Source organism: Microcebus murinus, chromosome 10, assembly GCF_040939455.1.
Source record: "Microcebus murinus isolate Inina chromosome 10, M.murinus_Inina_mat1.0, whole genome shotgun sequence".
Taxonomy (NCBI): Eukaryota; Metazoa; Chordata; class Mammalia; order Primates; family Cheirogaleidae; genus Microcebus; species Microcebus murinus.
The window spans coordinates 83,609,627-83,636,681 of NC_134113.1; the positions used below are offsets into that span (position 1 = coordinate 83,609,627).

Consider the following 27,055-nt stretch of genomic DNA (forward strand, 5'->3'; position numbering starts at 1 on the left):
ATAAAACTCTAGAAAATGCACACCCACTTATTGTGACACAGAGTAGATGAGTGGTTGGCAGGGGCTGAGGATGAATGGAAATGTTCTGTATCTTGACTGTGTTGGTGATTACATACACATCTTTCAAAACTCATCTAACTGTATAACTTAAATGGATTAAAAGATACTAAAATTAATATTATTAAAATCGAGATTTTTGGACTTCAAATGACTGGAGTGCTTTTTATGACTCAAGAATAATCAGAAAAACTAAGAAACCTGCACGAGATGTCTTTCAATGACAAAAATAGACCATATATATAGTGGGTATAGGAATTCCAAGTAAAGATATAAAGATTGAGATTGTACTCTTTAAGCCATGCGATTTCAATAAAATGATCATATGTCTCATGTTAACCTCAAAGCATTCCTATTAGGTAAGTGATAGCACTGCACTAGGTTAACAAATTAAAATATAGGTAGAGGCTGGGCGTGGTGGCTCACGCCTGTAATCCTAGCACTCTGGGAGGCCCAGGCAGACGGATTGCTGAAGGTCAGGAGTTCGAGACCAGCCTGAGCAAGAGCCAGACCCCGTCTCTACTATAAATAGAAAGAAATTAGCCAAACAACTAAAAATAGAAAAAATTAGCCCGGCATGGTGGCACGTGCCTGTAGTCCCAGCTACTTGGGAGGCTGAGGCAGGAAGATCTCTTGAGCCCAGGAGTTTAAGGTTGCTGTGAGCTAGGCTGACGCCATGGCACTCTAGCCCAGGCAAGAGAGTGAGTGAGATTCTGTCTCAAAAAAAAAAAAAAAAATCTACTTATAGGACAAATTTTGAAATAACTGCTGACTTGCTCAGATTACATTTAAAAAACAAATCAGGCCGGGCGTGGTGGCTCAAGCCTGTAATCCTAGCTCTCTGGGAGGCCGAGGTGGGTGGATTGCTCGAGGTCGGGAGTTCGAAACCAGCCTGAGCAAGAGCGAGACCCCGTCTCTACTATAAATAGAAAGAAACTAATTGGCCAACTAATATATATAGAAAAAATTAGCCGGGCATGGTGGCTCATGCCTGTAGTCCCAGCTACTTGGGAGGCTGAGACAGAAGGATCACTTGAGCCCAGGAGTTTGAGGTTGCTGTGAGCTAGGCTGACGCCACGGCACTCACTCTAGCCTAGGCAACAAAGCGAGACTCTGTCTCAAAAAAAAAAACAAAAAAAAACAAATCAAAAAAAAAAAAAAAAAAAAAAAAAACAAATCAGATCTTTCAGGTGATTTGGGGAAGGACATATATGGACAGAAGAGACAGAGAAACTTAAATAACATAACTTGTACTAACACTGACATTATGCAGGCAGTAAAAAGATAACCAACTAGGCTACCCTTTAATTTATGACATTCAAGAGGACACAGCTAGGCACCTTATGACCCATTCTCCCACAATGCTCAATGATGTCTATAATAAACTACTTGCACCGGACTCAGCTCTCAAGAGTAAACTCTCTTGAATAACTTCACAGTTGGTAAAAGAAAAACATAATAAATTAAGTAAAAAAAACCTTTAATTTTATATAAAATTAATAAAAATAAATAAAAGAGTAAACTCTCATGGATTTATAATCCAATACTATTCTCTAGCTATACACTATCCCCCCAAAACTTTATGCTTTTCTAAGAAGACCTCAAAATGTAACAATCTTATGCATACACAAGACCCATTAGGCATCCAAATATAAATTTGTGGAACAGTTTTAACAGAAACATATAAATCCATGGCAATTTCATAGTAAATCTATAAGATTTATAAAATGTAGGTTTAGCAGAAGCATATAAATATACAGAAGAGGAAAAAAAAATCCTCTGAAGGCAGCAATGCTCTGGAAGCAAGACAAAACATTCAAAGAAACCAAATACTGAATAACTCCTTGAAAATAGTATTACTTAAAAATGTTATTTGTATCATAAAGGGCTTATTATTTTATTAAAAAGGGCTCTAACAAATGCAAGTATTTTTAATGACATTAAATAAACCAGAATGATGAGTATGTAAAGATGTAACACCAATAATCCTTTATGTTGAGAATGTCTCTACAAACTGAGGCATGGTTCACCTGAAAAGGTTCTTATGAAAAGGTTTCTGACATTATAATAGAATGTGGCTTAAGTCAGGTAACTTCAACCCTACTAGTAGTGTTTTATCTCTGTAATTCTCCAAAATATTTTACCATAACAAGTATTCATCCATAATACTCACTCAACAAATATTTTAGAGACTATCGCATGGAATATATGATCACTCCAGGGACTGGCTATGGCAGCAACACTGAACAAACTTCATAGTGGCACTACAATGTACATTCATGCTCTCACAATGTGAGAAGTAGTTTGGTATAATGAGAGGAATGCTAACCCAGGAAACAAAAATCTGGGTGAAAATTCCTGCTCTAACCTGCTTACAAGTCCTCTATAATTTTCAGATTAACAGAACCGTGTGTTATATATATCATGAAAACTTGATTCAAGAAATTAGGCTATGTAAATATTTAAAAGATCAAAAGTGAAAACACATTTTGTTACATTTTAAAGGTACAGAGCCTCATGACCATTAGAAGTGAAAAGATATTCTAATCTTTAAGAACAAAACCAGCAAACTTAATATTAAAGCTGTAGTATTGGAATTGCAAAATGTCGTACACCAGGTCATAGGATTCCTTAAGAATTAAAAAAAGAAGTATATACACGGGAAATTTTCCAACAAAATGTTTATCCTTTTACAAAATATTCTCTGTATTTTTTAGAATACAAAAATATTTAACTAAAAATCCCCAAATGTGCCATTTTAAAAAAAAACTTCAAATAACACATCATTTGTACTTCTTTATAAATAGACTATATATATGCTTCTCTTTGTAGATCTGCACCTCCAGGCCTTATTATACAGACAAGTATAACAATTTTTGCATTAGTAATCTATATAAACTAAGAATTTATCTTTTAGAGAATTTACACAGGTGTATTAAAGGCTTTGGCTTTTTTTAAACCTTGTGACTAAACGGAAAGTCCCCCCACCAAGTATTTTTAATACTTCATATTTTCCCATTTTTATATTTAATTCAAAATCTAACACTTTTGTTAACCATTAATTAAGAAAAGAATTCAAAGAGCAAACAAAAAATGCTTTAAAAACAACTGTGGCAAATTCTATCTTTTTAAAAGTATTTGCATACTTAAAACATTTTATTAATGTGTAAAAGAGAAAAAAGCTTTAAAGCCAAAGGTTTATTGACATGATTATCAATGCTTTCAATGAGTAAAACAAATCTTAATATATGCACTGAGAGGTAATTACTGTCCATTTTAATTTCCTTTCATCTGAAATTCAGAAGTAATATGTGTCCATTTTAGGGAAAATGTATATATGAAAAAGTAAGTTTATTAGAAAAATAAACAACTTTAAATTTTACAATATTTTCCACTTTAAGATCTTCTAGATAAAGCATTATGTGCCTTATGGTTTAAACATAATCTAATTTACAAAATCTCGTTTAGTCCTGTTTAATAAAACAAAACACAAAAACACTAATGGTGAAGACAGCGGACTATTAATAACCATTAAGAAATCCAATGTAAAAGTTTCCCAAAGCCACCATTTGTTGAAGGTAATATGGCAGTATTTACTGTAAAGTATATTAAACAATTTTCAATGAAACTTAATGTACTGGTTTATTACCAAGATCAACATTATCATATTAAAATGCAAATTGTATGATCTGTTTATTTCTCAAAAAACTGTATCAACTAGACAAAGGATAGGCAAACTTCTTAAAGGGCCAGATACAGGTTGAGTATCCCTTATCTGAAGGGCATGGGACTATAAGTGTTTTGGATTTGGGATAGTTTTTAGATGTATATAATGAGGTATCCTGGGGATGAGACCCAAGTCTAAAAACAGAATTCATTTATGCATCATATACACCTATACACATAGGCTGAAGGTAATTTTACATATTTTTAATACTTTTGTGCATGAAACAAAGTTTGGACTGTAACCTGTCACACGAGGTTAGGTGTGGAATTTCCCACTTGTGGCCTCATATCAGTGCTCAAAAAACTTTGTACCAGGCACAGTGGCTCATGTTGGTGATCTCAGCTACTTAGGACGCTGAGGTGGGAGGATCACTTGAGGTTCAGAGTTCGAGACCAGCCTGGGAAACATAGCAAGACCCTATCTCTAAAAATAAAAAACAAAAAGAGAAAAGTTTTGGCTTGGGGGCATCTCGGATTTTTGGATTAGGGATGCTCAACCTGTAGTGAATATTTTGGGCTTGCAGGCCATAAGGCCCCTCTAACTCAATTCTGCCACTGCAGAGAGAAGGCAATCACAGACAACATATAAATGGGTATGCCTATGGGCTACAGTTTGTGCAATGCTGAACTACACATAAATTAAGAATAAGAGACTGGTTTCAATTGTCATATTAAAAATATATCATATTCAAGGGTAGGAGGAACAATGTAGATGGGGAGACATTAATAAACGAACATCACAAATTAAAATTCTCATACTTATTTCCCAATCACAATTGAATGTGTGTGTATATGTATACATACAAGTTAAAAAACTAGCTCATTTTAATTACATGTTCTTTTTGGTGTGTTAATCTATAGTACCAAACCAATAGTATCAAAATCAGATAAGCAGCAAAAGGATAAGTGACTGAGTACTCAGAGGTTAATCAATAATCATGAAATTTGGTATTGACATCTAAGTATTTCTATACAATGAAAAAATGCAATTATTCACTGTGCCCTTAAGAAAATATTAGATGAATAGTTTCAGATGTCATTTTAAAACTTAATTGAATTGTTACTTGAAGCTAAATGTGATTTGCTTTGTTTTATTAGAAAAAATACTCAAGCAAGGTCTACAATCATCGGTCAATTAATAATGACTTACAAGAACATGAGGCAATAAAATAAAAATACAAGTACAAACTATATATCTGAAACACTTCTATTTGGCAATTTTATAACAAATCAAATTTTAAAAAGAACAAAGAAGATTGCAGATTACTTCGCAGATACAGAATAAAGCAATTGATGAAGTGCTTAAGCAAAAGAAAACAAAAAAATAGTAAGAAAACACACTGCTTTTCTTTTCTTTTTAAAAATAAATCACATTTGCTACAGATCATATGAATAATACCCTTATTAAACAACCATTCCAGAATGTCTTATAGTAGCAGTGCTTTTATTTGCACTTCATTTAATTTTATAAGACTCATTTCATGTATATAGCTCTTTACCCCATTGTTAATGAATAAAGCCTCCTATAATTTTTATTTTTTTCATTTTTTAAAGCAAATGAGAAATGATTTATGTATCATGGAACCTTTCCCATTTTGGAACCAAAGGTTTTAATTTTATATTTTTGTCTATTCTTTATTTAAAAAATTTAGTGTAAAAACTGCTGGTTTTTATATCACTGTAGTAAAGTGAAAACTCCTCAATCAGGAGTATTTTCTGCAGTTTGACTGCATATAACCACATACTTTACAATATGTCCTTCCAACAGTAAGGAAATAACTGATTTCACGATCACTGTCAGAAATGAGTGCCATAATTCTATTATGGGTATAGGTCCTCCCTCAAAGACTTTCTGGAAGGATGTTCAATATGTTTTGTTCTTATAGATATTAACAGTAGTACATAGTCCCTTAAGTCTGCAAAAGACATTTATTGTTAAAGAAGGTGCTTTATTAACAATTCCTCTGGCAGCACTAGTGAATTACAATATCCTTCAATATTATTTCTACCATAATATATACATTTAACTTTCATGCCTCTAGAAAAACATCTACAGTACATTTTCAAAATATAAAAATATATTACAAATCTGCTGAATTATTTACAAGCAATGTTCTATTATCTCTATGCAACATTTGTTTGATACAATACTAACAAGTTACACATATTTCCATTTCTGTAAGTTAAAAAAACTCCATATGGCTTCTTGCTTACCAAGCAAGAAAGTGATTTTATTTTCCTTTTCAAAACCAACTTTGGTGCATAAAGGATTCAGTTTGAAGATACTTTTAAAAAAAATACAATTTTTCTTACATTAAGAAAAAACTCAAAAACCAAATGTTTCCCTCAGAAAAAAAAAATTAGAGTCATATAGGTTAAATGAAAATACGAAGATTATTCAAATAATTTGAAAGAGAGGTTTTTCAAAAACCGTTAACAGATTAGTTATATAGGTAAATATTAACATACTGTACTCCATGAGATAGCCCTAGTCCTGAAAAGGGAGCCACCAGACATACTGCAACACTCTTTAACAGTAATTTTCAGCCCTAATTCGATAGACGAATTTTTAGTTGATTGCAAATGTCGTTCACTGTTTGCTTAAATACAAATTGAACACTTTTCTTATCAGAGTTCTGCAAAAGAACACAAATGGCAACCAATCACATCTATTTATCATAATTGAAAGGTAAATTATCTCTTGATAATTTTCATTGTCTAAGTATTTCTTAATATGACTTCAAATCAATAGACACTGTCAAGACAAATATCTTTACAGTGCTTTTGGTATTTGTAAGGGCACATGTTGTAATTGTTTTCTTTCCAATGTAAACTACTGTAATCACTAAAGGGAAGAAAAAAAAAGCAGCTTAAAGCAGCAAGCATGCAAAGCCTTTAAGAAGCTGTTCCACTAAGTTGCCAGAAGAGTGTTTGCTCAGTCTCCCACAGTACCATTCCATGAAAATGTGGATATACAGTAATATATTAATATATTCCACAGAAGAGCCTACTTCATTCACAGAATGTTTACACTAAGCATAAATATTATTCTAAATACTGGATTAAAAAGAAAAAAGGAAGGGGGTTGACTCTAATGTGCAACTTTTCCTAAACCCATTGTCAGTGACTAAGACTGCAGGTGTCCCCGCTTGTTTGCTTTTTATGTATTTATTTATTTTTTACCTCTTCAACCTCTTCTGCGGCATTGTTCTAGAAAAAGAGAAAAAGGAATTTTCTTTTATTCAAATGAAACAAACACATTGAGTCATTCAGAAGAGACATTTAAGATATTTATAACATATAGGCAATGTGATGATCATAGACCATCATTAAAATTTATTCCTAAAACATTTACACATAATGGATACAAACCTAGTTACGTAATATAGCTGTTTAATAAATTTGTTATGTAGGCTTATGTAGCCTTATATGTTCCTAAAACAGTAAGTCTAACATGTACATTTAACCAGTACTTTAAAACTGATGTTTAAATCCCAAATAAATATAGTTGTCCCTCAGTATCCATGGAGGACAGGAAGGGGGGTTGATGCTCAAGTAACCTACCCACATCATCCTGTACACTTTAAATCATCTCTAGATTACTTATTATATTAACACAATGTAAATGCTATATAAATAGTTGTTAGTATAACAATTTTTATTTATGTTGTTTTTTATATTTTTTTCCTAGTATTTTCAATCCATAGTTGGTTTAATCCACAGATACAGAACTCATTGATACAGAGGGCCAAGTATATGTTCTTTTTAGTCTCATTTTGAAGTTAAATACATTTTTGGAAAGTTTGCCATGCTTTCACTTTGACATGTGCACAAGCAGGAAATTATTTCTCCTAAAAAAGGTAAGAACAACTGTTTTTACCCTCTTAATTTCACAAGACTTTTTAGTCAAAATCCAGAAATTTAAGCAAAGATGCTACACCAGGGCAAATGCAGAGAGTTCTATGATTCTATACCACTTTACAGTACTCTCAAATCTGATTATCAGAATAGAAGCATGAAAGTTTAGAATCAAAAATTAAGATTTTTGAGCGATGCGGTTAAGAAAGAGTAAATCCACAGAACTACCTAATATGTCTTAAGAACATCCTCATTTCCCAAGAATAAAATCAATAAGAATACTAGAATCACACTGAGAATATGCGACTATTCTTATGTACTTTGGGACATCAGTTCTAAGCTTGAATATTTTTTTTTAAATCACCTTCAGTAAAAAATATCTAAATTGCTTTCTATGTATCACAAGAGCAGGAAAAATAAGCTGTTTTGGTTGAGAAAGGAGGATGCAGGGCAGAAACACAGATTAATCTTAATTTAAGATTCATGCCCCTTTGTCAACTGCTCTAAAATGTTTAATACCAGTCTAAAGGCAGAGTGGCTCTCAAAACATCACTTTTTTAGAATGCTAATTTTAATTACCCCTCTCCAAAGAGTCAACAGAAATAAACCTTAAATTAGGTAACAGTAAATAAAGAATACTTAATTGTGTTTTCTTTATAGAGAAGTTACTTGTGACTTTCTCATCTTTTTTTGGTAGTGAATTTCCCTGGATTCTCTAATCCTTGATAATCTAGCTCATTCCACAAAGAAAAAATTTTATTGTACTTAGTAGCACCTTCATCAAAAGACGTTCTAATTTTTTTTTTTTCTGGAATAGAGAAAACACAAGAGTCTCAATGTTTCCAGGTGTCTAAGCCCATTACGTTAGAATACCATTTACAGAATACAGTCACAAATTAAGGAAAACTTGCTATGTTGAATAACATTCCAAAAAGTTGAGTCATGGTATGAACAGAACCTACAAAGCATTTAATTACTATAAAATTAGATTACCTTTATGATATCGAAAATTTATATTTGCATTATCAATTATTATGTCATTATATTCCTGTCAACCTATCCTTATGCAAAATATATACTACTAAATTAAAATTTTATTTAAAATCATATAAAATCCTTTCGTTAAGACTACCTCTTAAAAACTGGTTTTTAGTATTTTCACCACTTTTTTAATCACCCTGGTATACGTTATCTGGAGAGAGGCAGTATGGAGTTCAGCCACATACTATCTGTGTAACCTTAGACATATTAAACTATTTAACCTCTAGCCCCAGTTTTCCAATTTGTAAGAGTGATAGTAACAGCTACTTCCCAGAGCTGCTGTGAGGGTGAAGTACATGTAAAGTACCCAGCAAAGTGGCTCAGCACATAGAAACGTTGGTGTCTTCTCCCCGCCCCCAATACTTTCACAAGCACAGTACACTAAAACAAAGGTCAGATCAGAAAATTATTAGAAATGTGATACTCTGAGCTACCTCTTTTAAATTTAACACAATAGTATTTAAATTGCTCTTTTAAAAAGCTGGTTTGGAGGCACTGTAAGTTAAAAAAAAAAAAAAAATCAAACAGTTATGATATTTAGGGTTCATGTAATATATTCCCAGGTCCACAAAAGTCTGGAATTATAAAAAGAATTACATACTTAAACAAAAGGCATTTATTTTCAAATCAATATGTGTGTTATAATCTAAACTACTTAAGATGAGCCTGGAATTAAACATGCATATGAACTTGAGTAAGATCTTTCTGGATTCTACCAATTTTTAACTCTTTGTGATGTAATTCACATACAAAAAAACTCCAGAAAGATATGCCTGGTATTGAAATTCAGCACTTAAAAATAAGTCCTAACTTATCCAAAATTTAGAAAGACAAGATTACAATTAAAAAGTAAAACACAGAGTCAAGAATTAAATTACCTGTATATGTTTGGGTCCAAAAGCAAGGCAGTATCTTTGGGTAGCTTTGATAAATGAACTACTTTAGTTTTTAATTGATGTCGTTCACTTTCATTCACCCACACATCAGGCAGACTATTAATTAAAAAACAAGTCAACAATAAAATAACATTAATTTTATATTTACCCTTTACATTCCCCAGCCTTTTCTGCCAGTTTAATCAGGCGACCTAAGTTAAACAAGTTTCTCAGAAGTCAAGGAAGCTCAGCCATCAGCCTCAGTAGTGGGACATGGAGTCGCAAATAAGAAATGGCAGTGTCAAATTTCAACATGAATTTAGGAATTAATAAGGAATTTTTTTATGGCAAAGCCTACAAAACTTAGAAACTTATCAGAACATATCGCCTGGCTTTTAATTCACTCAGTGAAATTCATAAAGAAGTTTCCTTATTAAGAAAGAAGTAAAAGATTAAACTCCACTTTTTAAAAAAAACACGTGACCAAAATTCTAAGTTCAAAGAAATTTAATTTTATAAGGAAATTCAAATAGAAGTATTCTGATATTGGGATTAATCTATTTCTAAAACACTAGGAATACGCAGTTGTTTGAATTTAATAAGTTATTTTTAACGGAACTGTGTTTATAACCTTTTTATACTAAGAGCTTTTAAAAACTACTATGAGGCCAGGCATAGTGGCTCATGCCTGTAATACTAGTGCTCTGGGAGGCCAAGGCAGGAGGATAGCTTGAGCTCAAGAGTTCAAGACCAGCCTGAACAAAAACAAGGCCCCGTCTCTACCAAAAAACAAAAATACGCAGGGCGTGGTGGCGTGCACCTCTAGGCCCAGCTATTCAGGAGGTTGAGCCAGGATTGCTTAAGCCCAGGACTCTGAGGTTCCTGTGAGCTAGGCTAAAGCCACGGCACTGTACTCAGGGCAAGAGTGAGACTGTCTCAAAAAAACAAACAAATAAAAAAAACCACTATGAAACAAATGAACTCATTAGGAAAAAGGGATGAGAGAGAAAAAAGACCAAAGAACAGTTTAAAAATGATCCTACTTTTAATAGAGATTTTCATATTACTTAATAGTAGAGAAAAATGGTTAACTTTAATGTTCATCAAAAAAGAGTTAGTTAAATGAAGAGTAGCATTTCCATAAAACCAGTCTAGGCTGGGAAGATGTTTCATATTAATGGAAGTTTGATAACCACAGGATTTTTTAAAAATTAAGCAGACTTAATATGCTAATATGCATTATAAATTCCCAAATCTATTTAAGAACTCATAATTCACACCACACTCATTATCATCTCTTTAGAATAGAGTTGGCAAAACAATATTGTAGAAAAATTAATAAAGACAAATGTTATCCACATATTTGAAGTTTTAAGTACACACAATGAAATCCCCTTCATTTAAATTTATTCTATTCTTGGTGCTTATCAATTTTGTCCAGAATTTCTGTGATACACCCTCATTACCTTTTATAAAAATAAAATTTTAATAAAAAGGATAAAAGGAAAACTAAATATAAAATATCTGAATTGAGGAACATCTACATCAGAAGTGCTACAAAGGGGCATTTAAACTCAGAGAAAATGTAATCACTGCTAGGAAACTGGCCGGTTGCTTTTTTTTTTTTTTTTTTTTTTAATAAATTAATTAATTTATTTTTGAGACAGACCCTAGCTTTGTCACCCAGGCTAGAGTGTAGTGGCACCATCATAGCTCACTACAACCTCAAACTCCTGGGCTCAAGTGATCCTCCTGCCTCAACATCTTCCCAAATACTGTTTCCCTGAAAATAAGACCTACCCATAAAATAAGCCCTGGCAGGATTTCTAAGCATTTGCACAATATAAGCCCTACCCCCAAAAATAAGACCTAGTGATGGGCGTGGCTACGCAGCATATCTGCACAACCCATGCATTTCGTCCCAGAGCGGTAAAGACGAGCAGCCCTTCTAATTTGCTCCATGAGAGCTCTACTGCTCCACATGAGAGACTGGGGCCAATGGTTCCAAAGGAAATAGAGTCGCAAGAAATTCAGGATGGAATTCGGGGTTTGGAGAGTTATGATGATGTTCCACAAGACAACTTACTATATCTGAATAAATGTAGATTGTTGTACCATATTTTAAAAAATAACACATCCCCTGAAAATAAGCCCTGAAAATAAAAGAAGGTGTCTTCTTGAGGAAAAATAAATATAAGAACCTGTCTCATTTTCAGGGGAACACAGTAGCTGGGACGATAGGCGTGAACCACCATGGCCAGCTAAATTTTTCTATTTTTAGTAGAGACGGGTTTGCTTAGGTTGGCCAACTGCTTTTTCTATTAAATATCTCTCATTGTGTGCTGAAAAATATTTACAAATGTTTAAAATAAATGATTCAAAGGCACAGTTAAGGCTGCTTGCATACTATCTGAAGGTCATTAAAAATCCTAAAAATAATCATATCCTTAAAATGATTAAAAACTGCTGCAACTACTTTTATTGAAAACAATTAAAAAGGTGAAATTCAGAATCTTGTAACTTGAGCCAGGTACTTAAGAGCTTTCAGATTATCACTTTAATCCTGATAACCTCAACATGCTGTACGTACGATTTAATTTCTCTAGGTCTTCATTTGAATTTAATAAATTAATTGTGTGTATAAGACTCTAATAAAAATAAAACGTAAGTCTATTAGTTACACATAGTATTTCAAATACTTACATGTCTTCAGGCATCCAATGAAGCAAAAGTTTTATCTTTCCAGAATCCTCTTTTCTCTTAGCTATTACCTGGTAATGATATGAAATCATAAAAACAATTCGTAAATCATCATTTTCATTTTTAGTTAAAAGGCACTTTTGCCTCTAATCAAGAACTTAGGTGTTCATATCCTGGAAGAAATATTACTTTACCATCAGAATATCCTGCTTTGTAGCACTCAATCTTTTGTCTTTCCCACAAGACTGAAAGCTCCATGACACAGGAAGAATCTATCTTCTGGACTTCTGTATCATACCACCTATGGCAGCGTTTAGTATAAAATGAACTGTACACTTCATCACCTATTATCTCTATCCAAGCTGCCATAGCACTAGTCCGATCTTCTGGGCCTCCTCAAGTCCCCAAAGCCATTCTCCACTCGTACCCAGACTGTATTTTTGCAAAGCACAAATTCAGTATAGTATTACTTCCCTGGCAAACTCTTCATAGGTTCCCTGAGCAGTTAGGAAAAGGTCACTCTTAGTATAGTGCACAATACTCTTCAGGACCTGGCCTCTGTGACCTCACTTTTTTCATGTTTTTCTGCCTGGAATTCCTTGAGCCTCATATTGAAGATGATTTCCCATACTATGAGACATGTAGAAGAAATGTTCTCATCTGACCTCTAACTTACCAGAACAACCAACTCTCCAACTCCAAGTTTCCTGTGCACCGGCAGCACTAACGTTTTACAGAAGAAACAGCTACCACAGATCAGACACCGTTCTGGGTGCTGGGCACACAGCAGTGAAGCAAACAAATACCCTTGTAGAACTAAAGATTTATTTCTAGGAACACTGTGTTCACAGCTTTTAGAAGGCTTGCTAAAGGTCAGTTCCTTAAAAAAGGATATGCTATAGAATTACAGTAAAAGATTAAGAATAAAAATCATAAAATCTCAAACATCCATACATTGGGCTATTTCTAATGGCTTTTCAATGGTCTACAAATTTCTGGCTCCACTTTAAATAAATAAATAAAAACTGCAAACCATTTGATCATGTATAGATTACAAGTATGGTTTATTCAAGAAATGTGACTGGGAACCCCAATTAATTCATCTACAGTCCAAAGTATGACTTTGGTCCTATATAAAATAAATTACTGAACATACATTTACCCATTCAGATAAAATGTCATAAGGTATACATGCTTCATTTTTTTACTACTCATTTTAACTTGGGCAATTAACATAAAAACTACAGGTCTTGGTCAAGTAAAATAAAATTTATACCAAATTTTTACTCCCATCTCCTTAGCACTTCTCTGCCTGGAATGTGCAGTGTCTACCTATACTCATACATAATCACAAATATCCTTTTTAGGACATGTTATCACCTCCTCTTCCTTGCCCTTAGCTCCAATAATGGATTATGGGTCTCTACTTTTTATAGTATGTCTCAAAAATGCTGAGTCATTACTCAGCATGTATTACACTATATTGTGATTGCTTTATGTGTCTGTCTTCCCTCATAGAATGTGGACTATACTGTCCATCCAGTGTCTACCACAGGTACTGACCCGTATTTCCAGTAAATGGGGAATGCAAACATAATTATAATGAAATATTAGATAGTCATTTAAAATTAAGGTTTGCAAATGCTAAAATCAAGTAAAAATGCTATTAATATCAAAAGATACAGTTATACAATATGATTATGACTGTTAAAACCAAAATTTGTATGTGATTGGGTGTACAGTTAAGTAAAAAATTCATCAATCTGAACAATCAAAATTTGTACTACTCCATGTAAACCAAACCTCAAAAAAGTAAAAGAAAAAAACTTATGTGCAATATTATCCCACAAAAAGGTAGTTTTGTTTGGCAGCAAGATCACAGTGTACAACTTTTTCTTCTACTTCTCTTTACTCTTTTAGCCTTTAATTGCATCATTTTTTAAAAAGCCTTTTCTCAATTTCACTTTTAATCATATATTTTCAAAAAAGGAAAAGAGAAAAGCTTTATATAATCAAACAATAAAGCCATGTTATGATTATTAATTGAATCACCAAAAATGCCATTTGTTGCTATCTGCTAAACCTGTAGTTCAGCTGGATTGCCAACCAAGCATCCACACTAGTTAAAATACTTAAAATTTTTTTTTTGCTTACTCTAATAGTAATTTTATTTAAATTGAAAAAACCCTACAAAGTACTTTACAGCAGTTTAGACTGAACATATATGCAATTTCCCCTCATTTGTCACAAGATAAAATGAATTCTAACAACGCAACAAATGACTTTCAAAACGTGTACTAGTTGAAATATTTTTAAACAAACAGTAAAGAAAAAATACTGCTAGGAAGAAAAATGTATCTAATTTACAACTAAGGCATCTGTTGTTTGCTGGAGCTTTTTGCTGTTTCTGGTTGGTTGGTTTTATTTTAAATGAAAGGCCAATCAGTCTTTAGGTTCAATCTTAAGGAATCTATCAAAGTTAAATGGTATAACAATTCAAACAAAAAGACCTAAAGAAGTGTAAGAAATAGATTCACTCAAGCCTTAAATTGGTGTAAAAAGAGAAAAAAAAGAATATAAAATTAAATTTAATATATAAGAAAAAAAAATTTAAAAAAAGAAGTGTAAGAAAAACATACTTGCCGTTTATTACCAGATTCTAAAAATTAAGGTACTGCTTAAATAAAAACAGATCAAAATGGCATTTTATAACTCTTAAAATGGCATTTTGTAACTCTAACAATTGCCATTTTAACAAAATTAGCACTTTAGTGTTTTAATAATCTCAATCTGGAGTTTTTTAACCAAGTTCCAAGCACTCAAACAAAATATTATAATGTCATCCTGAAAATATATCAGAACTGAGCAAAAGCAGAGCTTTAAACAAAGTAATACTTTCTTTCTATCTCCATTATATAAAAACCTGTAGGTTTTGTTTTTGTTTTTCGAGACAGAGTCTTGCTCTATTCATCTAGGCTAGAGTGCTGTGGCCTGGCTAATTTTTTTGTTTCTTTTTCTTTTCTTTCTTTCTTTCTTTTTTTTTAAGTAGTGACAAGGTCTTGCTCTTGCTCAGGCTGGTCAAACTGGCCTCAAGCAATCCTCCCACTTCAGCCTCCAAGAGTGCTAGGATTACAGGCAGGAGCCACCTTGCCCAGCCATAAACCTGTAGTTAAATAAATAAATATTCTAATTCTAGACTTGGCAACAAAATTAACTAAAAAGCCCAAGGACAAATCTGGAGATGCTAAAATGAAATAGTATGTCCTACCATGAAATAAGATATAAAAACATTGCAAGCCAACAAAGCACAGCAAGCCAACTGATATAACTAGGATTCTGCTGACTTCTGGAAAAGGCTCAAAAGAAAATGTTGCAATTAACGAAATAAGACAAATTAGGCAAACTGTACAGTATAGTACCTGACACTTTTTTTTTAAACCAACTGTTTCATTATCAGTATGGTAATTTCCTATAAAAGTTAATTTGATAACAAGGTAACATGAATTTGCAGTTAATACTAGCCATTTCTGACTAGTAACAGAAGTGATTCTGTTTAACGTCTATTTGCCTTCCTCAAAATCTTCACAGTTATGGAACTTTGGAGAATTTGCTCACCTACCTTCTTTCCTTTCTATTGTGTCCAAATAACTTATCTGATTGTGTATGTCTCTCTTGATACAATCCTCTCTCGCAACCTATCTGCCTTATAGTCTCCATTAATGGCAACTCCATCATTTTGGCCAGCTGCCCAGGCCAAAAAACCTTGGAGTCATCCTTTCCTCTTATTCTCACACCTGACATTTGATTTACCCATGATCCTGCCAGAACAAACTTCAAAAGATAGCCAAAATCTAACACTTATCTTCTCCACTGGAACCATTCTAGTCCAAGCCACTCTCTCGCCCGAAAGAATAAAAAGATGAATTCCTTTTTCCCCACCCTTAACTTCCTATAATCTGTTTTCAACACAGAAACCAAAGGGAACACATTAAAAATTACATACAAAACAAGAGAAAGTTCTCTAGGGCAGGGGGTGGAGGTAGGGTGTACTGCAAAGCTACACCAAGAAATTTTTGAGAGTGCTGGGAACAGTCTGTATCTTAACTGTGGGGGTGCTTTCCCAGGTGAGTACAACTGTCAAAACTCAGAATTGTATACTTTAAATGGGTGCAGTTTATTATATATAAATTATACCTCAATAAAAATGTATTATTTAAAAAAGCTAAATTATACCATGCGTATTAAAATCCCCTTGGAGGTAACTTATCTACTCTCCCTTCCTCCCACATACCCTCCAGCTACACTGTTTTTCAAACATACATGACATAATCCCACCTCAGGATGTTATACTTGATTTTTCCTTTGGCTAAAATGCTATTTCCCTAATAACTAAAGGGCTGATGCCCTCACTTCCTTTTAAGTTGTTATGATTTTACTAATCTATCTTGTTTATCATGTCTCTTCCACTATAATACAGGCATTTTGTTTTGTTTTGCCTTAATGTGTTTTGTTCACTGCTGTATCATTAATACCTGGCTCACAGCAGGTGCTCAATATTTAAGCGAATGAACAAATTAGCCCTAATGCCATACTCCGGGAGTGATGACCACATCTTATTGACCTGTTTAACAATAAAAATGATTGGGGCATGGGCAATATGTAACCTTAACACTTGGACCCCCATAATATGCTAAAATAAAAACAAACAAACGAACAACAAAAAATACAATACGAATGATTACAGACCTATCACATCATAAACCTATGTTTTCAAACTTCAAAGGAGGACTTCAATGATCACTGCTGAGCAAGCCCCTAATCTTGCTGAATCCCAACAAAATTCCCAAAGTAGTCATTTAAAACCTTTCTGGTTTCCAAATCCAGTAATTTTTTTCCTTTCCAACTCCTTCATCCTTATTTAGAAAACTGTATCTCCCATGTTATTTCAAAGAGAGTAAATATGCTGGGCATGCTGGCGCACACCTGTAATCTCAGCTATGCAGGAGGCTGGGGTGGGAGAATAGCTTGAGATCAGGAGTCCAAGACCAGCCTGGGCAACATAGTGAGACCCCATCTCTACAAAAAAAATAAGAAAAATTAGCCAGGCATGGTGGCATGCGCCTGCAGTACCAGCTGCTTGGGACGCTGAGGCCGGAGGATGGCTTGTGCCCAAGAGTTTGAGGCTATAGTGAGTTATGTTAACACCACTACACTCCAGGCTGAGAAACAGAGGAAGACCCTATCTCTTAAAAAGAAAAAAGGGAGAGAGAGAATATGTATGGTTCTCCTTGCCTCAAACTCATACCACCTCTCACGTCTTCCAGTCTCAGAAAACGTTCCCTTTCCTTTGTTACTAATTCTCTACCTTCTTGCCTTTGATTCAATTCTTCACACTCTCCCTAATATCCATAGCTAATTTCCAACATCTGTGACTCTGCCCTAATTACTGAAAAACTTGCCAGGAATATACTGATACCTGACTACTGCTCTATTTTCTATCTTCCTTTCATTAATAATACCATACATACCACAAGAGTTCTCACCGTGGAACCCATGAATGGGCTGGGGATAGAGGACCATAAGCCCTGTGTAATAATACTCAACTATACTATGTCACACCAGAAAAGACAATACAATCTTTCCAGTCCATAGTTTCATCATCCGAAAACTTTTGAGTTAGGGGGCAGCACTGATTGTGTGGTTACAAAAAGCACTCACAAATTCATTTATATGACACATTTAAATAACTTGCCTTACATTATGTCAAGCACGCCTCCATTTAAATTTATTCCGTAAACACAATCCACTATTGGTTATTTTCTTGGCTCATTAAATCTGAATGGATCTTACAAAATTACAATTCCTAGAGTTCAGTCTAACCTAGACTAAGGTTATATCACATAAAAATGAAATACAAGATTATCTTTCAACCTTCTTTAGTAAGTAGCTATAATACTTTACAATTCCTAAGGTGACTGTCCACAAAAACACACAAATTAAACATTTCCTTACCTTTAAAATGAAAACATATACTGGGGAAACCCTGCACAACAGATTGTTAAAACAGCAATGTGGGCAGCTGCTTTCTACACTTTAAAAAAGGGCAAAAGAATTGGTGGCATATTTGGAACTAAATAAAGTGAGCAAGACAGATGAGAAACCAGAAAGAAGAGGGAGAACTATGGAAGTAAGTATATGCATTAAAATAAGTAGGCAGAAGTAAGAGAAAAGCTATATAATTGGAAAATAAGTATACAGTCATCCCTCAGTATCCGTGTAGGGCTGGTTCCAAGGATATCCCTTCCCCTCCTCAACCCATGGACACCAAAAATCCAAGGATACTCAAGTCCCCTAGCTAAAATGACATAGTTATCTGCATATAACTTACACACATCCTCTCATATACTTTCAATCATTTCTAGATAAGATGTAATATAGGCTGGGAGCAGTGGCTCATGCCTGTAATCCCAGCACTTTGGGAGGCTGAGGCAGGATGATCGCCTGAGGCCAGGGGTTTGAGACCAGCCTGGACAACACAGTCGATTCCCTTCCACCTCAACTCTCTTGTCTCTACCAATAATTAAAAGATTAGCCAGGCATGGTGGCACATGCCTATAGTCCCAGCTACTCGGGATGCTGAGGCAAGAGGATCGCCTAAGCCCAGGAGTTTGAGGTTGCTGTGAGCTATGACCATACCACTGTACCTCAGCCTAGACATCAGAGGGAGACAGTTTCTCCCACCCCCTCCAAAAAATGACTGAATACAACCAAATAGTTGTTATCCTGTATTTTTCTAATTTGTATTATTTTTATTGTTGTTTTCTATTGTGTCCACCCACCCACCCCATCCCCAATTATTTTTGATCCATGGTTAGATGAATCCATGGATGCAGAACCTGCAGAAAAAGAGGGATGACTATATATAGAAAAAATGAAAATGCAAGAAAACCTTGCAGGGAAGGAGATGGGAACTATAGAGATTCAAACCACAAGATACAACAATGACCTTTTACATTTAAATTGTCATGCATTTTAACTGAAATACAACAAATAAAAGTAACCCAAATTCAGTATATTTTATTTTAAAAGACAGGAATCTTGTTACATTGCCCAACAGCCTGGTCTTGAACTCCTGGACTAAAATGATCCTCTGGCCTCAACCTCCTGAGTAGGTGGGATTACAGGCATCAGCCACATGTCCAGCTTTAATATATTTTATATTTTGACAACCAAAATTAAGCATTCACTTTTCCAGGGATTCAAATCACCACGAGTCTGGTTTACAATTTAAATTTACCTTTATTAACTTACCTATAACCAAACTAGACCAATTTAAAAATGACTGCATAACAAAATGGCAAAAGAAATGGAAGAAAGAATAGCTGTCTATTATAACTTCTTGTTAACAACAACAACAAAAACAACTGTATTTACTGCTTTTGAAACTTTGGTACTTTTTCTTCTATGTTGACAACACATTCAACAAAATATACAGTGCCTACCATACGCTAGGCACGATTCTAGGCACTTATGATTTATTAGTGGAACAATGCACATTAAAAATCTTCTCCCTCATAAAGTTTTAATTTGATGATCAATGTTATCTTATTTTCTGTTTAACATAAACTTTGGATGTGTGCCCTGGGGTTGGTGGGAGAGGTACATGTAATACAAAGGGATGTGAATGAACCTTTTAAACTAAAAGGAGTCTAATGTTCTAATTTTACAAATGAGGAAACCAAAGGTCAGAAAAGACACCTAGTTTACTTAAGGTCAGAGCATCCCAATATTCCTCAATAGTTCAAACTAATGGCTAAAATATTCAGCTTAATCATAAACATGTAAAATCATGGGAAATATCTGCTTTATAACCAATAATACAAATAGCTTTTAAAATACTAATGAAGCAAAAGGTTTTGTGACTTTTGTTAAAATATATTTTCTTAGGATTTTGATCAATTCAGAAATGATTGTGAAAGTCAAAATACACTTTTTTGCAAACCTCTATATATAATTTAAAAAAAAAGAATACTTACAGTACTATGAAAAACAACACTGTGTCCCTTCCCTAAACTTTCTATATGAGCTGAGAGGTTAAAGCATATGGCTCGATGTCTTATCGCATCCAGTGTTTGTGCATCGAAGAAATCATGTGGTCGTGCTAAAAGTCAACACAAAAAAGGTAAAGAATATTTAGAAAAATATTAACAGTCTGCTAAACAGCCAAATGGTCCGTTTTCCACAAAAATAAGTAATAAGAAAGACTGAAACAAGTAATTAGTAAGTGCTTATCTCCTGTGTTTAAATGCAAGATATTCTTTGCTTTCAAAACACGGACTCCAGCTGGGAAGACAGATAAAGATGTACAAAAGCAGAATTCCAACAAATGAGTGAATGTGGGTTAATTCTGCCCCTTGGTGTGTGAGGTTCTAACCTCAGACCTCATGATTCCACATTTCAGCTACTTTATTTTTCATAAAATTTTGTCTTTTACTCCAGTATCTTTCCTCAGCACAAGGTCTGCATTTCAACAATCTACTGAACATCATCTGTGCACCACACTGGAATCTCAAACTCACCATGGCCAAGCATGTAAAATAAATTTCATAAACATTCTATATTAATATTTGACAAAGTGGTAGTATTGTTTTAAGGTTGAGACAAGTATTTTCTTGATTACGAATAAAGTGTTCTAAAAATGAACTAAGAAAATTGCAAACATTTTTGAATGCTAATCAATCCACCAAAAAAAATTTTTTTTTTTTTTTTTTTGAGACAGTCTCGCTTTGTTGCCCAGGCAAGAGTGAGTGCCATGGTGTCAGCCTAGCTCACAGCAACCTCAAACTCCTAGGCTCAAGCAATCCTGCTGCCTCAGCCTCCTGAGTAGCTGGGAGTACAGGCATGCGCCACCATGCCCGGCTAATTTTTTCTATATATATATTAATTGGCCAATTAATTTCTCTCTATTTTTAGTAGAGATGGGATCTCGCTCTTGCTCAGGCTGGTTTCGAACTCCTGACCTCGAGCAATCTACCCGCCTCGGCCTCCCAGAGTGCTAGGATTACAGGCGTGAGCCACACGCTCGGCCAATCCACCAAAATTCTAACTCCCAACTCCACCAGTAATCAGCTCTGTGACTGTGGGCAAATTGTTTAACCTACATTACACTGTTTCCTTATTTGTAAAATGGAGCTATCATGACAGCTATAGACTGATTAAATAAAACAAATGCATGTGAAAAATGCTTGGTAAATCATAGTTTATATTAATGAGCTTGTATAACTTTTTAAAATAACAAACTGTTTCACAGAGTAGTCAATCTTAGTGATCACAATGAAGTTATACATTGAAGATTTACTTTGGTAAGACCATTTTTCAAGTTTCAAGTTTACCCCATTAAATATTATTATAAATGGTGCTATTTTTATTCCTAAGGAAAAAGTTGCTCAAAATAAAGAAAATAAGTTGATTATTTTACATTTGTAGAGCTTTCTGACACATGTAACTTTTCGAGATCTGTAATTAAAAATTCGATTTTACTAACAAAAGAAGAAATGGCTTGATTTCAGCATACTCTGAATTACATGTATGCCGATTTACCCCACTATGATATTCACAGAGTTCTCAGAACATATACACAAATGCACCATAGGTCTTGCGTGGGAACAATTTCACCAGTTGACATATTTATTCAATAGTATATACCTAGATTGCTCTTTTCTCTAGATTTTTCCTGAGGAGGAAATAAGCAAAACAACACCTAGTAAAAAACTAGCAGAACCAACAAAACTAGAACTGCAATGGCAATGGGAAATCAGAAAGAATAAAGTATTTTAATATTTTTCCAGGGGGAAATGTTTACCTAATGCTAAGAAACAAATCCCCTTTCTATTAGATCTGTGCTATTGGAAAAAATGTGTACTTTCTCCATGCTCTCTAATCACATGCTTTTTCCTATGAAGGATAAGCACTTAAAAAAAAAAGCAACAACTTATCCCTCTAAGACATTCAACTACTCCTCATTCAAATTCAAACACTGAAGTTATCACTTAAATTCACCATAATGAAAGAAACCCTCAATCTTCAGTGTCTATATGCATTCAGACCTTAACCATGTTATCTCCACTGTTAAATATCAAAAATACCAAACTAGAATAGTCTCCAAATCAGATATATGTCATGATCCATCAAATTAAGGGAAGAAAATAAATCACTTATGATTTCCCCCACTTAAGTGTAACAATGGTGTTGTAGTTACACAGAAAAATATCTTTATTCTTAGGAGATGAATTCTTAAGTATTTAGGATTCATGACCCAAAAAGGTGTATGAAGTAGTGAGATAAAGCAAATGTGGAATGTTGGTAAATCTCTAAGTGAAGAGAATTTCAAGTATTTAATGTACTATTCTTTCCACTTTATTTTGAAGTATGTAAAACAATTCCTTTAATGTTACCAAACAGAAAATTACTCATGCTGCATGCAGTTCTATTTCTAAGGTACTTTTTACCTAGGTAAGTAAAAATGAACTTCTTGAATAACATGAGGAAGGTACCAGAAAAGTGATTGTTTTAGTACATTGCTATAGATGTGTATATTTTTAAAGAACAAACTGCAACAGCAGCAACCATGTCAATTCAAATCACAGCACCCTCTTAACAGTGACTCCCCACAGTGAAAAGCCTTGGATCTTTTAAAGTTCATAAAGTAATCTATGATAGTTCCCATTCTCCCCAACAGAACAGGTAACAGAAAGGTTTTTTCACCTACCACCTCACTCCCCCAACTCTCCCTACACAGCCTGTACTAGCTATTATTAGGAAAAACACCATTGTTGAAAGCAACATATACTTTATTTATTTATTTCTTTTTGAGACAGTGTCTCGCTTTGTTGCCCAGGCTAGAGTGAGTGCCGTGGCATCAGCCTAGCTCACAGCAACCTCAATCTCCTGGGTTCAAGCAATCCCCCTGCCTCAGCCTCCCGATTAGCTGGGACTACAGGCATGCGCCACCATGCCCGGCTGATTTTTTCTATATATATTAGTTGGCCAATTAATTTCTTTCTATTTATAGTAGAGATGGGGTCTCGCTCTTGCTCAGGCTGGTTTTGAACTCCTGACCTCAAGCAATCCGTGCGCCTCGGCCTCCCAGAGTGCTAGGATTACAGGCGTGAGCCACTACGCCCGGCCGAAAGCAACATATACTTTAAAGCAGGCAGTGCACTGTTTGTAAGCAAGAACTGAGTATATAACTGAATCTATCTTCTCTTTACAATAGAGTAGCAAATTACATAAGTGGTGCCAAGTACGTAACGTGAAAAACTCAGAATATTTAATGACTACTGTGTATACACTGAGACCAAGATAATAGTGAGATTAGGTGAAATGGCTGGGAAAGTTACCTTTGGTTTTGAGTACCACAATGTGTATTTAGCAATTTTCTGTGTGCAACTGCATGTTACTCAAAGTAACAGTCAAGTAAAATGACTGGAATTTTATTTCTGTTTTTATAAAAGGAGGTTAGAAGGAAAATGGATCCATAACCTAAATTCAACAGCCAACTGTGATGGATAATATGCATGTTTCTTTTAACAAGAAGAAACTTAAGGAAGTTTAGAAAGCTCATTTTTCACTTGTGGTTTGTTCATCTGTCCACTATACCTTTATATTTACAAAAAGATTTCACTGTTTTAGAGACTACCTTTACTTTTATTCTGAATTTGTGTCTGGAGTCTCTTCTATACCTTAATCAAATCCCAAGAAAAATGGTAAGGTGCAATCCCCCTTTTTCGTCCTTTCTAATTCATCCTTACTGTGGACTCCCATTCAATGGCGGCTTCATTCATTTATACTCTCATTCATATTCCTTCACTTCAGATATATTTAATTAACTAACTGAAATGAAGAACCAGGCACTGTGCTAGGCTCTAGGGTTTCAAAGGTTGATTCCTGTCTCCAAGATTTACAACCCTTATCATCTAATTATTTTCTATCCTAAACATCAACAATACATCTTATAATCTGGTAATTAAGCATATAACAGTTGGACATACATATTACAACACACTGTAGGTACTGAGACACAGAATACATTCAAACTCTTTTGCTATCTACACACACTACTTTGGAGTAGATATGTTACTTAACTATTATTTATTATTTATCTTTAACATGTTCAAATTTTCTAAAACATTTCTAGGAACACCAATATTGCCATATTTTAAATTTTCTTAATTTAGAACAGAATTAAAGTAGACCCCCAAATCTAATTCTATACAATTTGTATTTGAAGGCCACATAAACTCCCTTAGCTACTACAAACATATGCCATAGAACTCTAACACTGACGGACATGTGTCCTCCCTATTTGTTACTTTTAATAGAAATAGATGAGCAGAGTTGAAGTATAATAAAAATGTTGATTTGCATAAAATCCCAAGATATCAACAAATACCATCTATAACACATACAGATTTTCTAAGGGAAACACTTACGTAATGAGCGCCGTCTTTTGTTCTTTAATTTCCTCCTTTTGTTCATTCCAGCTTTAGAAGGAGATTCTTCTTTGGCCTTTGGTTGGCTAGAAACTTTTGAGGAGTTCTGCTGACTGAAGTGTGTGGGTACATGGCGAGCTAGCCCTCCCTGAGAAGCGAAGCTGGCGTTGCAGCCACCAACAACACACTAAATGAAAACAAGAGAAAAAGAATGTCAGTGATGCTGAAAAGGGAACAAAAAGAATATGAATAAGTGAATAGTATTTTCAGAAGTAAATTAGTAGTGCAATGGAACTAATTCCAGAAAGAAAACATGAGGGACTAGTATGGCCCTTTTGTTTTATAAATAATCTAGGTTACCCAAGATAACACACATTAGGCAGTGGTAAAGCTAGAAAATAAAACTCTATTTTCTTCAGACAGGAATTCTAGTAAAAAAAAAAAAAAAAGAAATAACAAAAAAGAAAATAAAGCTCAAGTTTCATGACTCCTCAGTTAACTGCTCTTCCCATTATATGCAAGACAAAAATAGTGGGATCTTCTTCCCAGAAAACTCTGGTTTTGAATTAATCATGTTCATAACAGGAACAGTAAGTTGTTTTTGCAACAAAGAGTCTGATATCCTCATAATTACTTAGATTCTTGGATTCTAAAAATCTTTTTATCTTAATATACAAAATGCTACTTCAAAACCTTCAGCCTCCCTATTGTTCTACATTGTCAAAACAGGTAGGAATGAAGTTCGATATTGACTTTAACAACTATTAGATCTCTCTTAGAAAAAGACATGCTCATAGACTGGGCGCAGTGACTCACGCCTGTAATCCTAGTACTGTGGAAGGATTGCTTGAGGTCATGAGGTCATTAGTTCGAGACTAGCCTGAGCAAGTATGAGACCCCATCACTACTAAAAACAGTAAAGATTAGCAGGGTGCGGTGGTGCACGCCTGTAGTCCCAGGTACTAGGGAGACTGAGGCAAGAGGATTGCTTGAACCCAGGAGTCTGATGTTGCTGTGAGCTAAGCTGATGCCACAGCACTCTAGCCTGGGCAACAGAGAGAGATTCTGTCTCAAAAAAAAAAAGTACTGGTTGTGGGTGGCCGGCCCTCTACAAATTCCATTAAATACTGCCTTTTTAACCTTCTTTACTTAACAGACCAAGAAATCAAAAAGGTTAACTACCCAAGTCACCTGGAGGATCTGCTATTCCAACAATGAATGCAGAACATTCAGACATCACTGTGTAAGTGTGATTTTTAGTTAGAGCTTAGCAAATAATTTTTGCAAGTCTTCTAACAAATTAATATTAGTAATTAAAATAAACTATTTTCTAAAATAATCCCCCAAATAGCAAACTCCACAGGCAGATTGCTAAGAACTTTTTTATTAGTAATTTATTATCCAATTTACTTGGATTCTGACTTAACAACCAAACTGCTAGCATGGAAATTTATCATGTTAAAAACCAAATACATCTATGACATTATTCCCAGGTAGTTCACCTTGTATTAGAGTTTATCTAATACCATAAAACAATCTACATGCCCCCAGGCTCTTTGTTTCAATTCAAGTACCTTTACTGTCTTAAATTCCTAAAAACACAATTCTCTATTAGTAGAAACCATAACTTTCTTCATATAGTCTTTCTAAATCTACCCCAAGTAGACAAGAACCAACCATTCTTTGAGGCTGTCTTCACATTTTTTACTACAGTTATGAATACACACACACACACACACACACACCCACACACACACACACCCACCCCTAGAAAAATCTTACAAACTGTAGATGTATCTAAATCTAATAATGAAACTAAACAGCTATATGCTTATAGAATCTGATAAAAATCACATAAGCTCCTTACATGGTGCCGTTAATTATTTTCTTTGTTTTGACATACAAGAGACATTGTAGGGACTTTTAATTGCCCTTAGCATTGCTATTAAAAATCTTTACCCACTCTACAGTATACACTAAGTTTTAAAAAGGAGGAACGATTCAAGATTTTAGTGTAAATACTTATCTGTATCCAGTATTAAACAAGATGCTGCAAGTATAAGGATATATAAGATACAGTCCCTACACAGAAAGAGCTTCACTATGTGTTCAGCAAGACACACATATAAAGTGATAACCTCAAGGCCGGGCGCGGTGGCTCACGCCTGTAATCCTAGCACTCTGGGAAGCCGAGGAGGATGGATTGCTCAAGGCCAGGAGTTTGAAACCAGCCTGCGTGAGACCCCATCTCTACCAAAAATAGAAAGAAATTAATTCCTATACCAGTCCATGGCCTGTTAGGATCTG

General features: G+C 34.4%; 1 protein-coding gene across 2 annotated transcripts in view; it reads right to left on the reverse strand.

The window, feature by feature from the left end:
- Positions 1-1,218: 1,218 nt before the first annotated feature.
- Positions 1,219-27,055, reverse strand: part of AEBP2 (AE binding protein 2) — a 71,928-nt gene continuing 46,091 nt past the window's right edge. Inside the window, exons 4-9 of one of the 2 annotated variants that reach the window (XM_012785511.2) lie at positions 24,749-24,935; positions 20,294-20,418; positions 12,261-12,328; positions 9,561-9,674; positions 6,967-6,993; positions 1,219-6,419 (exon numbers count right to left, since the gene is read on the reverse strand). In XM_012785511.2, the coding sequence (XP_012640965.1) occupies positions 6,374-6,419; positions 6,967-6,993; positions 9,561-9,674; positions 12,261-12,328; positions 20,294-20,418; positions 24,749-24,935 (567 nt within the window). In that variant the 3' untranslated portion in view covers positions 1,219-6,373. The other variant, XM_012785512.2, reaches the window with a different exon arrangement.